The following is a 13,051-nucleotide window of genomic DNA, read 5'->3' on the forward strand; positions in this document are numbered from 1 at the left end:
CTGTCATTAATGATCTCTGTTGTTCGGGCTACGACATGGGAACATATATGCTGTGAAAATTGTCTATATATTAAAGGATTTTTGGTTATGACTTGAACTCAGAGAAACTCTATCAAGGATTCTGGGATGAGTGAATTGATTTCCAACTGACTTTCAACGTATGCTGGGCCATTAACATAATTAAAGCCTAGCGTTAATTATGTTAATGGTGATAGATATATGGTGACCTTTGATTCAGCACAGGATTTTTAGAATTTGAGTAACTGGTAGACAAATGTCAGCTATGACAAACTTTAAAATTGTGGTCCTAAATAATACGTCAGATTTTAACTATATGCTGAGGTCAAAATGTTTGCATTCAAGTAAGACACTTGTGAATTCGTGGTCACGTCAGTGAAGGCCAAGAACAGGCTGATTAAGCCCAAGATATCCTTCCACATGACTTCACAGGATTTGTGCGCAAACACCGAGAGTGAACGACATCTTTGTCTGAATGATGTCATATGACAGACCAATGTTGCTGTCATGGTTTAGTTCAAATTGCTGATCCCCAACGTTAGATATAACGCTCAACTCTGCGTTATCAGAAGAACAAATTATTCTACGTGGACGGCTAATGTTAATCATAACTTTCCATCAACAATACAAATGAGTAACTGCTTAGTTGAATTTGATAACGGAAACCTACCAAACCTTAGCTGGGAATTTGTAATAACAGGAGTCATCAGTATCGACACGTAGCGTAGGTTAGACTAATGTTAAAATATCCAAAGTTAACCACAAATAACGTTCACAAAAGCCACGTTAGAGAAGCTAACTGTTTCTTGAGACCTAACGATACCATCCAGTTAACGTACAGCGGAGGACAACACAATCTCGGGATCATGTTTTATGAACAGTGCAGGAAGTAAGCAACTATATTATCATCCTATATTCACCACTTACCTCAAAAAAACAGATACAGTTGGCAGGAATTATAACGTCTTCTGTCAGACCAAACAGCTACAAGTCTGAGCGAGAAGGAGCGACGTGCTTTTGAATCTCCCTCGCCCTCTGTGGGTGACAACCGTTTGGAATTTAAAAGTCTTGAAACGCACCAATTAAATCGTCGGGAATATTCAAAGCAAACGCGCTTCCTGGTTAGACAACCAATCGCGCTGAAGAGCGGATGTGATCCAATTTCGGCCCAGGAACCAACTTCAAAGATAATACAAACAGCAAGATTAGTCACAATAACTTAAAAACTCTGTAAACACCTATGGTAAACACTGATCAAACGAAGCACAAGCAACAGTAAGATTAAAAAAAATAACCATGTTGTCAAAATGGGTGTATTACATTTTTATTTGACTGATATAAAGGACACGAGGTACTTAACAAACCACATTTAAGATCGATTTTTGCACAGCAAATAAATATTTTCATCATATTTAAACGCAAAAGCTGCATAAATGTAAGTCGTTTTTGAAAGAAAATCAAGATATCTACAAGTCATCTATACGTAACACGAGAATAAACTGATGTGACCTTTGATAAACTTGATGCAAAGATACACTGCACTGTCTTTATGGCATGTTTAAAGCTTCTATCATATTATCTGGCATGTCAAAATTCTGTTGCACAAAACAGAGTTTGAAAGGGTGTGGATTGTCAAGGGTTGTATGATTTATTGCAAATTGCACACAAGCTGAGATTCAAAATTCAATGTAAACAACAACATAAAACCGCAACACATAATGTTTCCACAGACTGTATACAAATATATACTGTATATTTATGCAGTCTTTAGCATACGAACATTACCCTCTCTGCTACAGTAGGTGGCGCTATGCGCTCTTCCCTTTGGTCATAAAAAAAACCAAAGAAGAAGAAGTAGAGGCAGACCTGCCCGCCAATTTTGAAGGATGTAAACAGTGTCTTCCGTCGTCTCGATCGACGTGCTATGAAGAAAGCTAATTTTACCACATAACGGCGAATATTTCTTTGTCAGCAATGAATCCCAGTGGAAAAGGTAGTGCACCAAATATGTGTTTGTTCGGTTAGTCAACTAATATGGTGTCAACATGACACAGACAGTCGAACTTGTTAACGCTAACATTTACTGTTTTTTAGTAACTAGCACCGTTGTTCACCTGGTTACCTAACTCACTTTACTGCTAACTTTTGAACTTGCAGTTAAAGGTTTACTGTTTTAATTAACATTAACGATACTAGTTTATGCACACTATTTGTATCCGGGTTACGAAGACAAAGTTATCACCTAAACAAAACGTTAACAATCTTATAATTATGTTGACAGGATCTGGCGATTCAACCCAACTTGCTGCCAGGTAAAGTATCTTTAGGACGCTTCGATTGTTTCATCCCCACACGAACAGATAAAACTATGCTACACTGCTAACGTTAACATTAAAGTTAACCACGGAAGCCATAGTCGCTTGCCATTACCCCATAGATATGGTCCTCAATCCGGGCTAATACTGTACCGTATGTACAGGAAGACTCATTGTGAATTTTTTTTTTTCTTTCTAAGATGATTTTGAGTTTGACTATAGCGTTTGCTGTTTGACTGAGGAGGATGTACATTAATACACAACTCTTCAAACCTATAGTAACAAACAAACACCTGCCTGTTTTGATGATGTTTAATTCTTCCCATCACCAGCTCAGTTTTTATGATTTATAAGTGTTAATGTTACTTTCTGGTGTTGCAGTGGTGACAGCAATTCCATCAAAGTTTTTGTGCGAGTCCGACCTCTGACTCAGGGTACTGGGCTCACCACAGATGGAGATCAGAATCTGTGTCTCACAGTCACCTCACCCAACACCATCCGTCTGCTCTCAAAACCAGAGCCACGAACCTTTACCTACGATCATGTAGCTGACATGGACACATCTCAGGTTGGGCACACATGGTTATTATTGACATACCACTGGCATGGGTAAAAGTAGCTTGAGTGATTAATAATAACCCGATTTGTCAGTGCGAGATATAGTCTGTATCACTCCAGAAAGTTTATCCTGGTTGGTTTGTGTCTGATCTTTTATCTGTCATTTTTAAACAGGACTCTGTATTCTCCAGTGTGGCCAAGAATATTGTTGAGTCTTGCATGAATGGATACAATGGTACTATATTTGCTTAGTAAGTGGTCTTTATGTTTTTTCTGTGTAGTATCAAATAGAAAAATATCTTATGGCGCAACCACTCTGTGTCGTGCTTCATGCGCAGCACCCATTCATTTCCTTATTGTACTCTTGCTTCTGCAGTGGACAAACCGGCTCAGGGAAAACATTCACCATGCTGGGTGAGATTTCAGTATATTAATTACATTGTGTTTTACAAATTCTTTAACATAAATCAATAGAATAGTTGAAGTGACACATTTTTTCTCTCTTGCTCTAGGACCATCTGAGTTGGATAATTTCACAGATGAACTCCGAGGGGTTATTCCTCGAAGTTTTGAGTACCTTTTTTTTCTCATCAACAGAGAAGTGGAGAGGGTGAGCTGTAACATTTCATCACCGCAAAGGTGTTGTGAACCAATAGTTGATGTTTAATTATTTTCTCTAATTATTTTTTTGTTTGGCCTTTCTCTCTCCCAAAAGTCTCCAGAGTCCAAGAGTTTCCTTTGCAAATGTTCATTTATTGAGATATACAATGAACAAATTTATGACCTCCTGGACACAGCCTCAGCCAGCCTTTTCCTCAGGGAGAACATCAAGAAGGGTGTGTTTGTTGAGGGAGCAGTGGAGAAGTTTGTCAACTCAGCTGCTGAAGCTTATCAGGTAGGTATTCCTTGCCCATTGTGATGAAACACTTGATTCCTATGGTACACCTTCTATCCAATTTCGCTATATTATAAGAATTTAGACAATAAAAATGTAATAAAAATAATTTTGTCGGTACAAAGTGTGTTGTTAATTGAACAATGTCCAATTTTTCCATAGATAGTTGAGAGCACATTAAACAAATTTGGACAGAACTGAATTAAATGCAGCTGTCATAATAAGAAATGTACTGTGGGACTGAACGGAAATTGTGTTTGAAACCACTTAGGTGCTGTCCATGGGCTGGCGTAATCGACGAGTTGCCTCCACCTCCATGAACCGCGAGTCTTCAAGATCTCACGCAGTGTTCACCATGACTTTGGAGTCCAAAGAATCCATCAATGAAGTGGTGAACATCCGAATGTCTCAGCTGAACCTGGTGGATCTAGCGGGATCTGAGAGGCAGAAAGACACACACACGGATGGCTCCAGACTCAAGGTGATGCTTCGTGCTCTCACACTGAAGTACTACATTTATGACTTTTGTTGTTATTGACAGCTTCTGTCTGCATTTGGTTCTCTTTCAGGAGGCCAGCAGTATCAATCGCTCCCTCATGTGCCTTGGTCAGGTGATCATGGCGCTGGTGGATGTGTCCAATGGGAAGAATCGCCACATCTGCTACAGGGATTCTAAACTCACCTTCTTGCTAAGGGTGAGTGTCTGTAGATGCAAAATATATTTTTGGTGTTTTTTAAGTGAGAATGTTGTTGTGGTAACTGTACAAGTCAACTTCCCAGGAATTCTGTCATTGTATGTACAGTATGTTCAGCGCCATAGGTCAGGGGTGGGGGTGTATGTGAAACATTTATAAATGACTCATGTAATTCCTACACAAAACGCATGTGTTTTTTCAATGTTGCCTGTGTCCGCTAAAATCCCATATCAATATGGAAAGAAATTTTATAATACACAACCTAATTATGAGCTCTTTGACCAAACATTAATGGTGATGTGATGTAGTTTAAATTGAAACTAGGGGGTAAACATTTTGTGAACTTGACATTTTGATATTGAATTTTCACATTCATTTATAGACTTTGTTTTGGTAGAATATAAAAGTTTATAGTATTACATTCAAAGATGTTATGCACTGTAATGATTTTATGATTGTTATTTCAGGATTCTCTTGGAGGAAATGCAAAGACTTACATCATAGCCAATGTACACCCTGGTTCGAAGTGTTTTGGAGAAACATTGTCTACGTTGCAGTTTGCCCAGAGAGCAAAGTTGATCAAGAATAAGGTATCTGGCATCAAATAAAACTGTATTAATACAAACTGTACTTAATCAACTTCTGGTAATATCAAAATTAGAGCACTTTATTATATCATCCTCATCATGCAGTTATTCTTTTTTGCCAGGCCGTCATCAATGAAGACACACAGGGAAATGTCAGGCAGTTACAGGCTGAGGTGAAGAAGCTCAAGGAGCAGCTTGCACAGGCACTGGTGTCTCAGGGAGTGGACTGTGGGAGAGATGTAGCACCAGGAGGACCTGAACTCCCTATGGGTAACAAAATGCTAATGTTTACACCCTCAAAGTAACATCCTGTTTTAACCAATGATGCATATTCAAATTTACAAACTCATGCATAAAGTGGAGTAATTTTTAAGTCATAACTTTTTTTTTTAAAACAAATGTAAAATGGCTTTTCTCCCCAGGCCTGTCCATTGAAATTCAACATGATGTCTCATATAAATCAAAGTTTATGGCTGCTGTTCGTCTGTGGAGGAAACGAGAAGAGGAGAAGAGAGTATGGGAAATGTTTTGTTGCACTGTTATTTATTTTTGGTGAGTACACTGTTGTGAACAAATAATGTTGATGCAAGGAAACTTACAGTTATATTTGACTACACTCAGACGCTGCTCGAGAAGGTGGCTCAGCTTGAGGAAGCCTGGACACAAAAAGACAAGTTCATCCATTCTAGCCGAATGATCGTCAAGTTTCGAGAAGACCATATCTCTCGCCTTGAGAAAAAAATGAAAGCAGGACAAAACTTATTGTCAGACAAGGAGTCTCAGGCTCTGATTGACCAGCTGAAAGAAGAGATCAAGATCTTGAGAGATCAGGTAATAATATTGTTGATGAGTACATCTGATGACTATACGTGTGTAACATGTAGATACAAGGTAGTAAAGAGGAGCAGATGCATCCTTTTCGGCTGTCTAAAATTTCTTTGAGTAGCTCCAATAATCTATTTCTTTCCTCTAAAATCCAAGTTGCTTCATAGTCATTTACTTTAAAAGGCTGAATAGGGTTATGTCCGTATTGGTTACTGTATATTTCTTCTAATAATAGCCATAGACCTCCACAATGCTCCTTAACTCCAGGATCTACTGTTGTATCTCTTCAACATCCTTTTGTTGTGCACACTTCTGCCCTTTTAAGGTTGAACATCACCCAAAGATGACTCGATATGCAGCCGAGAACTTCAGCCTCAGACAGGAGAACCGGCAGCTTCGTTCTCTTGAATCAGTGGTGAAAGCTGAAGAAGTTGTTGGCCAAGTTGCTGCTGAGCTGGAAGAGGCCTTCCAGACTGCTATGGAGTCAGAAAGACTCAGAGAGAGTAAGATAATTATCATGAGAGAGCTGGGAAATGGTTTAGTAAAAAAAAAATCCTCTATATCTATCTATATGTCAATAATTTCATGTTGCTTTACATCTCCAGAAGCCTCCTCAACCCCCACAGCTGCAGACAGTGTCTCAACAGCTACAATCGAGAAGATGAAGGCTCAGTTTCTTCAGAAACAGTCCGACCTCACAGCTGCCCTTCGGGCTTTTGAGGAGTACAAAGAAGTTACCAAGTAAGAAGGGAATTTAATGAAGAGAACCATTCTTAAATCAAATTCACGCTGAGCTTATCCAGAAAAGCTTAGTAGATGTTTAGGAGCAAGCTCCTCCAGAAGCTAGAAATATATGTCAAAAACTTATGGATGCAGGAATTTATACAGTTTTTTTTATTTGTAAAGGAAAAAGTTTCTTAGTTTCCTGGATTCCTGGTTTCATATACATTAAAATATTATTGCCCTGCTTTGATTTCCAGCCTCAGGAAGAGGCTTTTTACACCACTAGAATATCATTTTTTCATTCTAAGGTGGACTTGTCTTGTTATCTTAATGAAAGGTGCCATTTTCCATCCAATACCTTTTATAGGCTTATAAAGTATGTTTTGCAGACTTTAATGTGCTTTTTGAATGGTGCTTTGTGTTCTAGGAAACAGATGGCTCAGCTGGAGTCTGAGAAAAGATACCTTGACAAGTCCAACAGACATTTGGAAAACATTTTGGAAGCCACAAACGCCTACAAAAAACAGGAGGTCTCTGAGCTGAACAGGATTCATGTTGAAACTATAAAGGTGAGGGGATGTTGAAACTTTGAGGCAGAATATAACCTCATTTAAAACCTGACAAAAAAATCATTCTTTTTATCCTTCACTTGCCTATTACAACAGATTCTCACCACGCCCACCAAAGCGTACAACTTGCGGTCCCGTTTCGTGCCTCTTTCCAGCCCAGAACACCTGAATGGGACAGACAACAATGCCGATGACATTTGGGGGGAGCAGCCTCCTTCAGACATGACTGAAATGGCCCTGACTGAGGAACTGCGCCAAGTGCAGGTAAAGCAATGTTTACTATTCCTGAAATGTGTGCGCTGTGATGCATATGGTCAATACCCCACAATGTCATACTTTATCTATTTTTTCATCAGGAGCAAGCTAGTCGTGTCCAGACACAGCTGAATGAGGAGGAGCTGAAGAACAGCAAGCTGTTGCAGCAAATTGCAAAACTTGAAGAGCAGATCAATGTGGTGTCACAAGAGTCTGACCACAAGGATGAGGTAAATCATCTCCTCACGTTTGTTATTTACAGTTTTATGTTGTAAATTTGGAAAATCATGATGCACTTTAACCTCACCATTTTGATAATCTAATTGGTCTTAACATGTTATGCAGCAACTTTCTACTGAGAAAGCTAACAGGAACAGAGATCAGCTCAACCTGCAAGAAACTATCAATGAGCTGCACGAGAGCCTCCAGTCTGAACAGGAAGCTGCAAATGGTGAGGCACTGATGTTTAACCTGTGTTTAACCCAACCGGCGTTGAACTTGCACATTTCTGTCATATGGATATATCGACAAGAGCACCAAGGTCACAACTCTTTCCTTCCCCTCCTTTCAGTTCTGAGGAGTGAGATCCATGATCTACGCCTGGTGCTGCAGTCGTCCGATAAAGAGCTGGCTGCTGTTAAGAACGAGTTGAGAGATGGCCAGAGTGAGCAGCAGAGAGAGATGAGCCAGCTCTCCAGCAGTCTGATAAGCACACAGCTCCAGCTTGACAAAGTCCAGTAAGCATGAGTGTAATATATACTCTATTGTGACTTTCCTTGATCTTGATTTTGTGTTTTATGTGCCCATGACTACCATGTCTTCATTCCAGGCTGGAGTGGGAGCAGCTTCTTGAGCAGCATCGAACACTGCAGGATTCATTTGACCAGCTGCAAGCTGAGGCCAAGTTTGAGGCTGATCAGGCCGGACAGCAGCTGCAGGACAGGCAGCAAGAGATTGATGAACTGAAAGCACAGCTCACGGTTAGTGAACTCGTAAAGTCAACTGTGGCCTTTTTCATCCTAAGATGTAGGCTGTGATGTCTAACTGTATGTTTTTGTATTTTTACATGTTTTTGTCTTTTACTGTAGGAACTGAATAATTCTCTGCAAAATGAGCAGGAACACACAAGCACCGTGATCTCACAGCTAAGAGAAAACAAAGAAAGTACATCAAAGTGAGTTTTGCAGTCTGTCTGTCGGGACTTTTGTCTTTTTATGAATTGTTTATGAAAAATTTTATTTCAACGTTTAAAATAATTCTTACATTAACATGAGCATGACCTTGATGTATGCCTTTAGAGAACTGATTGAAACTGTGGAGCAGAATACACAGCTCAGAAAACAAGTCTCAGACCAGACGGCACAAAATCAACAGCAGGTCAGTTTGAAGAACAGTATGCATGTTAATTTTGAAATGGTAACTATTTGGCATAACATTAATTGCAGTTTATTATCTAAACCTGTTGTCTCATTTTTGTCTGAAGGTGTCCAAACTTGTTGATCTTGAGCAAAAATTAACCTCAACCAATGAAATCATAAAAGGCTTGGAGCAGAAGATTGAACAGGATAACGTAAGCCTGAATGAATAATTCACTCCTGTCTCTTATTTCTTCAAATACAATATATCTGCTACCCTCCTGAATGTATCGTGTGTTTTACAGGATGTTGTTCTAGATCTGATTAACCAAACCAGAGACCTGCGCAGTAAACTGAGCCAGAAGGACCAGACCATTACCCACCTGTCTGGAGATGTCAAAGACATCACAGTACTTTACTCTTCCTCCTATTTCACCCTTGATTTGTCTTGAATAACTTCATTTGTTGCTGATGTAGTTACAATCCCAAGCCCAGTCAGGGCAAGTTTATAATAATGACTTCTTTCTTTTCCAGGCCAAGTACAATGCTGCCTGCCTTGAGAGGGAGGATATCAGGGAGCAAAACTCTAAGATGCAGACAGAAATCTGTGACCTGAAAGAAAATTTAGAAAGGAGAGTGGCATCCAATAATATAGAGGTAACTTGGGTCGTATTAAACACCTCTGTTCACACATTTTCGTGTGGATTTTTCAAAATTTACTGCAGGTGATTCATGTTATGACTCGGCGAAATAATAAAGCTACAATATACGTAATATGTGTGTCTGTCCTTAGGTTGAAGTGTTGCAGGAGGAGGTGATTTATGCCACTGAGGAGGTTGAGAGACTCACTAAGGTCTTAGATGAGCAGAACAGCCTCCTCCAAACATCTCAAGAGCAAACAGCCCAGAAGGATGTCATAATACAGAATCTACGGCAGAAGGTGAAGTTTAGTTATCTCAATATAAAGCAAAGTCACAAATAATCACTGAGGTAAAAAGAAATAAGGACAATATCTTATCAAATTACTAATAAAAGTCATTGTCCTTTTGTACCAGGTGCAACAACAGCAAGAAGCTGTTGAAAAAACGATCAGAAACGGAGGTTTGAAACCCCTTGTTGAGCCGACAGTCACGCCTAAATCATTACCTCGGGTAAAACCTGTTTATGGTTTAGGTATTCTTTAAATATGCCTTCACAAATGGAGCATGTGTGTCTTATTTTATTTAAATTTTTCAATTTGCAGTCAAAAGTACATCGTTTGTTTTGTTTCTCTGTTTCTAAAGACGCCCCGTACTCCAGGAAGCTTCAGCAGGGACCTGACCCAGGTGCTAGAGAGCCAGGAGAGGGAGCTGGAGAATCGACGCTCCTCCATGATGACCATGGAGATTCTTTTGGCAGAGCTGAATCATGAGAGGGCTGCCAAAAATGAGGAGATCCAAAGACTTAAGGTGTTGTATAAATCTGTGCTAAAATTAATTAAATGGCCCTTTAGCCAGTTTTTAGTCTGTGTTTTCTAGGTTAATTATAATTCCATAAAAAGTAAAAAATTGAAATCACTGCATTAAAAAGTTTTTTCTTGCTTTGGATTAATTTATTTAAATAAATGCAATAAATTAAATGGTCCCAATTCCTGTGAATTCCATCAATAATAATTCATAATCTGTATTACTTGTCCTCAGACGCAGCTTACTGAGAAAGAGATGGTCCGAATGGAAATCCAGGCTTTGCTTGACAAGTTTTATACCAAGCAGAGCCAGCTGTCAGAGAATGGAAATAATGGGTTGAGTTTCTTTATCTAGTTACTCAGCCATTTCCTGCCTTACAATGCAAAGAGATCATCTGTTGTTGATGGCATAAGGAAAATGAATGATGTTTTCTTGTGATTTTCAGTGAGGAGTTGAATGATGCCATTAAGCAGTCCATTCTTAAAGAGTTGCAGGATGAGAGAACTGAGAAGGTTTGCATCTTTCTCATTGCTGGTTATATTTTTTCTCTTGAGTGAATCATTTCTTTAATACATGTTCCTCTGTCATTGATTAACAGAACAACATAATACAGAAGCTGACAAACACTCATAAAAGGTAAGCATCTGTGTGGAGAGGTTTTGTTAACTTAATTAATTCACGTTTTGTTGTTGCATGTTGATCTTATCCTTCATTATTTCTTGATGATTGACAACCATCTTCTCTTTCTGCTGTGGATCAGACTGCAGGAACAGGAGGCCATGCTGGCTCAGTCTCAGACTTGTGTTCAGGAGCTGACCGGTGAGCTGAGGAACCGCTGTTTGGAGCTGAGAGAGCTGAGCCACAGGATACATGACGAGGAGAAACTACTACAGGTGAGAGTGAGAGTAGGCCAGTAGGGACAGTTTAGCTTCCATGTATTATACTTAAAGCTAAAATCTGCAATGTGTTTACTCCTCTTGTGTTTGAGTGCAAGGATGGCGAGGTGAGTTGTCAAGACAACATTATACCGCTGAGCAAAATATCTGAGTTGGGATAAGATGAAGCTTCAGTCAACCTGAAGAAAATTTGCTGTGCATATTCATGTTCCCTAGAGAAAGATTCCTAATATATTCAAGGCACCCAGTGTGGGTTGGCCAATGACATTTTACTATGGAAGATGGCTACATAACATTAATGTCAGAAAATATAATGACACTATGACACTAAATAGTCTGCCATCTGCTGTTTGAAGACAATGACTTGGTAACTTACATATTTCAGTCTTTTCAGCCTAAGTGGTTTATTTTATTATTTGGTGTATTTTCACACAATTCAACCATGACGGTGAAATACAACAATAGTGCATTGACAGATATGTTCATGGGTGGAAGGCAGGCAGAAGTCTCCACAATGCAAAACAATTCAGTGAGGTATAACCATAAACATCAGACAACAAAACAAAGTAAATAACAAAAAGCAGATAATGGTTTTTCATATGAGTACATATAACACACAGAGGGGGAACTCTATATTTAATGGAATCTTGATAATGACGTATGACAGTAATGTAAATAAAAATCCTTTAAAGACCTTGTAGAAACATGAATGAAGTTCTGAGAATTGATTCATTACACTTTAATTTGAGCAGTGTGACATTCAAATTCAAAATCACTGATTTTGATGACACAAAGGTTGCCCATCAAAGGCCAGACTAACAGATAATTCTTAGCTGACTTGACTAATATACTTTCTTTCTTACAGGAGAATGAAGTTCTCCGTAAGCAGAACGTTAAGCTTTCAGAGGAGAATGGGAAACTTGTGGGACATAAGAACCACAAACAGAGGATTGAATATCTGGTGAAGCTGAAAAAGGACAATACCAAACTTCAAGAGGTAACTAACATTTCTGCTATCTTTTAAAGGAGGCTTGGTCATTTAAATACTGTTAACACATCACAACAATCAACTTTGTGCATTTGTTTTGTTTTAAAGGAAAATGAAAAGCTCCGAACAGAGATTAGCTTGAGAGACAACAATGGATGTCCCTCACTGGAAATGACCTAAATCTCAGATTTTTAATTGTTTGAATGGAGGTGAAATTGAATCTTTCACAGTTTTTTTTTTTAATGGTTTCAAGTACAAAGGCATTGTAATTTTTTTTTTTTTTTTTCATTGCTTAAAACACTTCATTTTATTACACCTCTAACAAATTTTGCCTGGAGGCATACTCTACCTTTTCACTGATCTGCTATTGCAGCAGCATGGACAGAATAGGTGTGACCAAACTGCCATTAGTCCAGCTCCATCTTTTCTTGGTGTGGTTTCACTGCACTAGATTTATGGTAGCACACCTAGTCACGTTCGCAGCCTACATGAAAATTATAACAACGCTGAAACGCCGAACATCTTAATGTGAAAACTGAACATATCACATGTTCATGATTTTTTGGTGCTTATTTCTCATGTTGTAATTGTGATTGTTGTCTGACCATGAGTTGTATCCATTGTATTATGTTTGTTATGTATTTTTCCCATCATACTGAAGTGTATACCCAATGTCTTTTTTTAGCATACTGTAATTAAAAATATTTTTTCTACCTCCTGTAAGCAGTAATCTCTCGCTTCATATTCTGTTCAAGTAAAAATGTAAAAAAAAAAAAAAAAGTATTTCAGCTAGGGCTTCAACTAACAATATCTTTTATTATTGATTAATCTGCCTATTGATGAGTCAATTAGCTGTCTTGTTTTCAAAAATAATGCCCATTATAGTTTCACAGAACCATATGTGATGTCTTCAGATGTTTTCATTTA

At 38.6% G+C, this 13,051-nt stretch overlaps 1 protein-coding gene across 1 annotated transcript; it reads left to right on the forward strand.

The window, feature by feature from the left end:
• Positions 1-1,884: 1,884 nt before the first annotated feature.
• Positions 1,885-12,847, forward strand: LOC111648862 (kinesin-like protein KIF15-A). The gene is made up of 35 exons (XM_023398600.2): positions 1,885-2,011; positions 2,300-2,330; positions 2,715-2,901; positions 3,066-3,142; positions 3,268-3,305; positions 3,404-3,501; positions 3,607-3,786; positions 4,058-4,267; positions 4,356-4,481; positions 4,949-5,071; positions 5,191-5,338; positions 5,491-5,582; positions 5,690-5,899; positions 6,219-6,396; positions 6,499-6,634; positions 7,044-7,185; positions 7,282-7,449; positions 7,542-7,670; positions 7,786-7,891; positions 8,012-8,177; positions 8,270-8,420; positions 8,529-8,614; positions 8,739-8,817; positions 8,924-9,010; positions 9,101-9,205; positions 9,330-9,452; positions 9,589-9,735; positions 9,851-9,946; positions 10,079-10,243; positions 10,475-10,575; positions 10,686-10,752; positions 10,839-10,876; positions 11,001-11,133; positions 12,002-12,133; positions 12,233-12,847. Exons 1-35 carry the CDS (start codon positions 1,993-1,995, stop codon positions 12,302-12,304), a joined length of 4,146 nt encoding a protein of 1,381 aa, XP_023254368.1. The 5' UTR covers positions 1,885-1,992; the 3' UTR covers positions 12,305-12,847.
• The last annotated feature ends 204 nt before the right edge of the window (positions 12,848-13,051 follow it).

The sequence above is a fragment of the Seriola lalandi genome, unplaced genomic scaffold (assembly GCF_002814215.2).
Source record: "Seriola lalandi dorsalis isolate HSWRI2012SDOR001 ecotype SW California unplaced genomic scaffold, Sedor1 jcf7180002049666, whole genome shotgun sequence".
Lineage (NCBI taxonomy): Eukaryota > Metazoa > Chordata > Actinopteri > Carangiformes > Carangidae > Seriola > Seriola lalandi.

What these genes read in the sequence shown, in the direction of transcription:
- LOC111648862 (XM_023398600.2), top strand. An exon ending in GAGATGTCAAAGACATCACA is followed by an intron (nt 9,206 to 9,329) that starts GTACTTTACTCT and finishes TTTCTTTTCCAG; the next exon opens with GCCAAGTACAATGCTGCCTG. An exon ending in AGGAGATCCAAAGACTTAAG is followed by an intron (nt 10,244 to 10,474) that starts GTGTTGTATAAA and finishes ACTTGTCCTCAG; the next exon opens with ACGCAGCTTACTGAGAAAGA.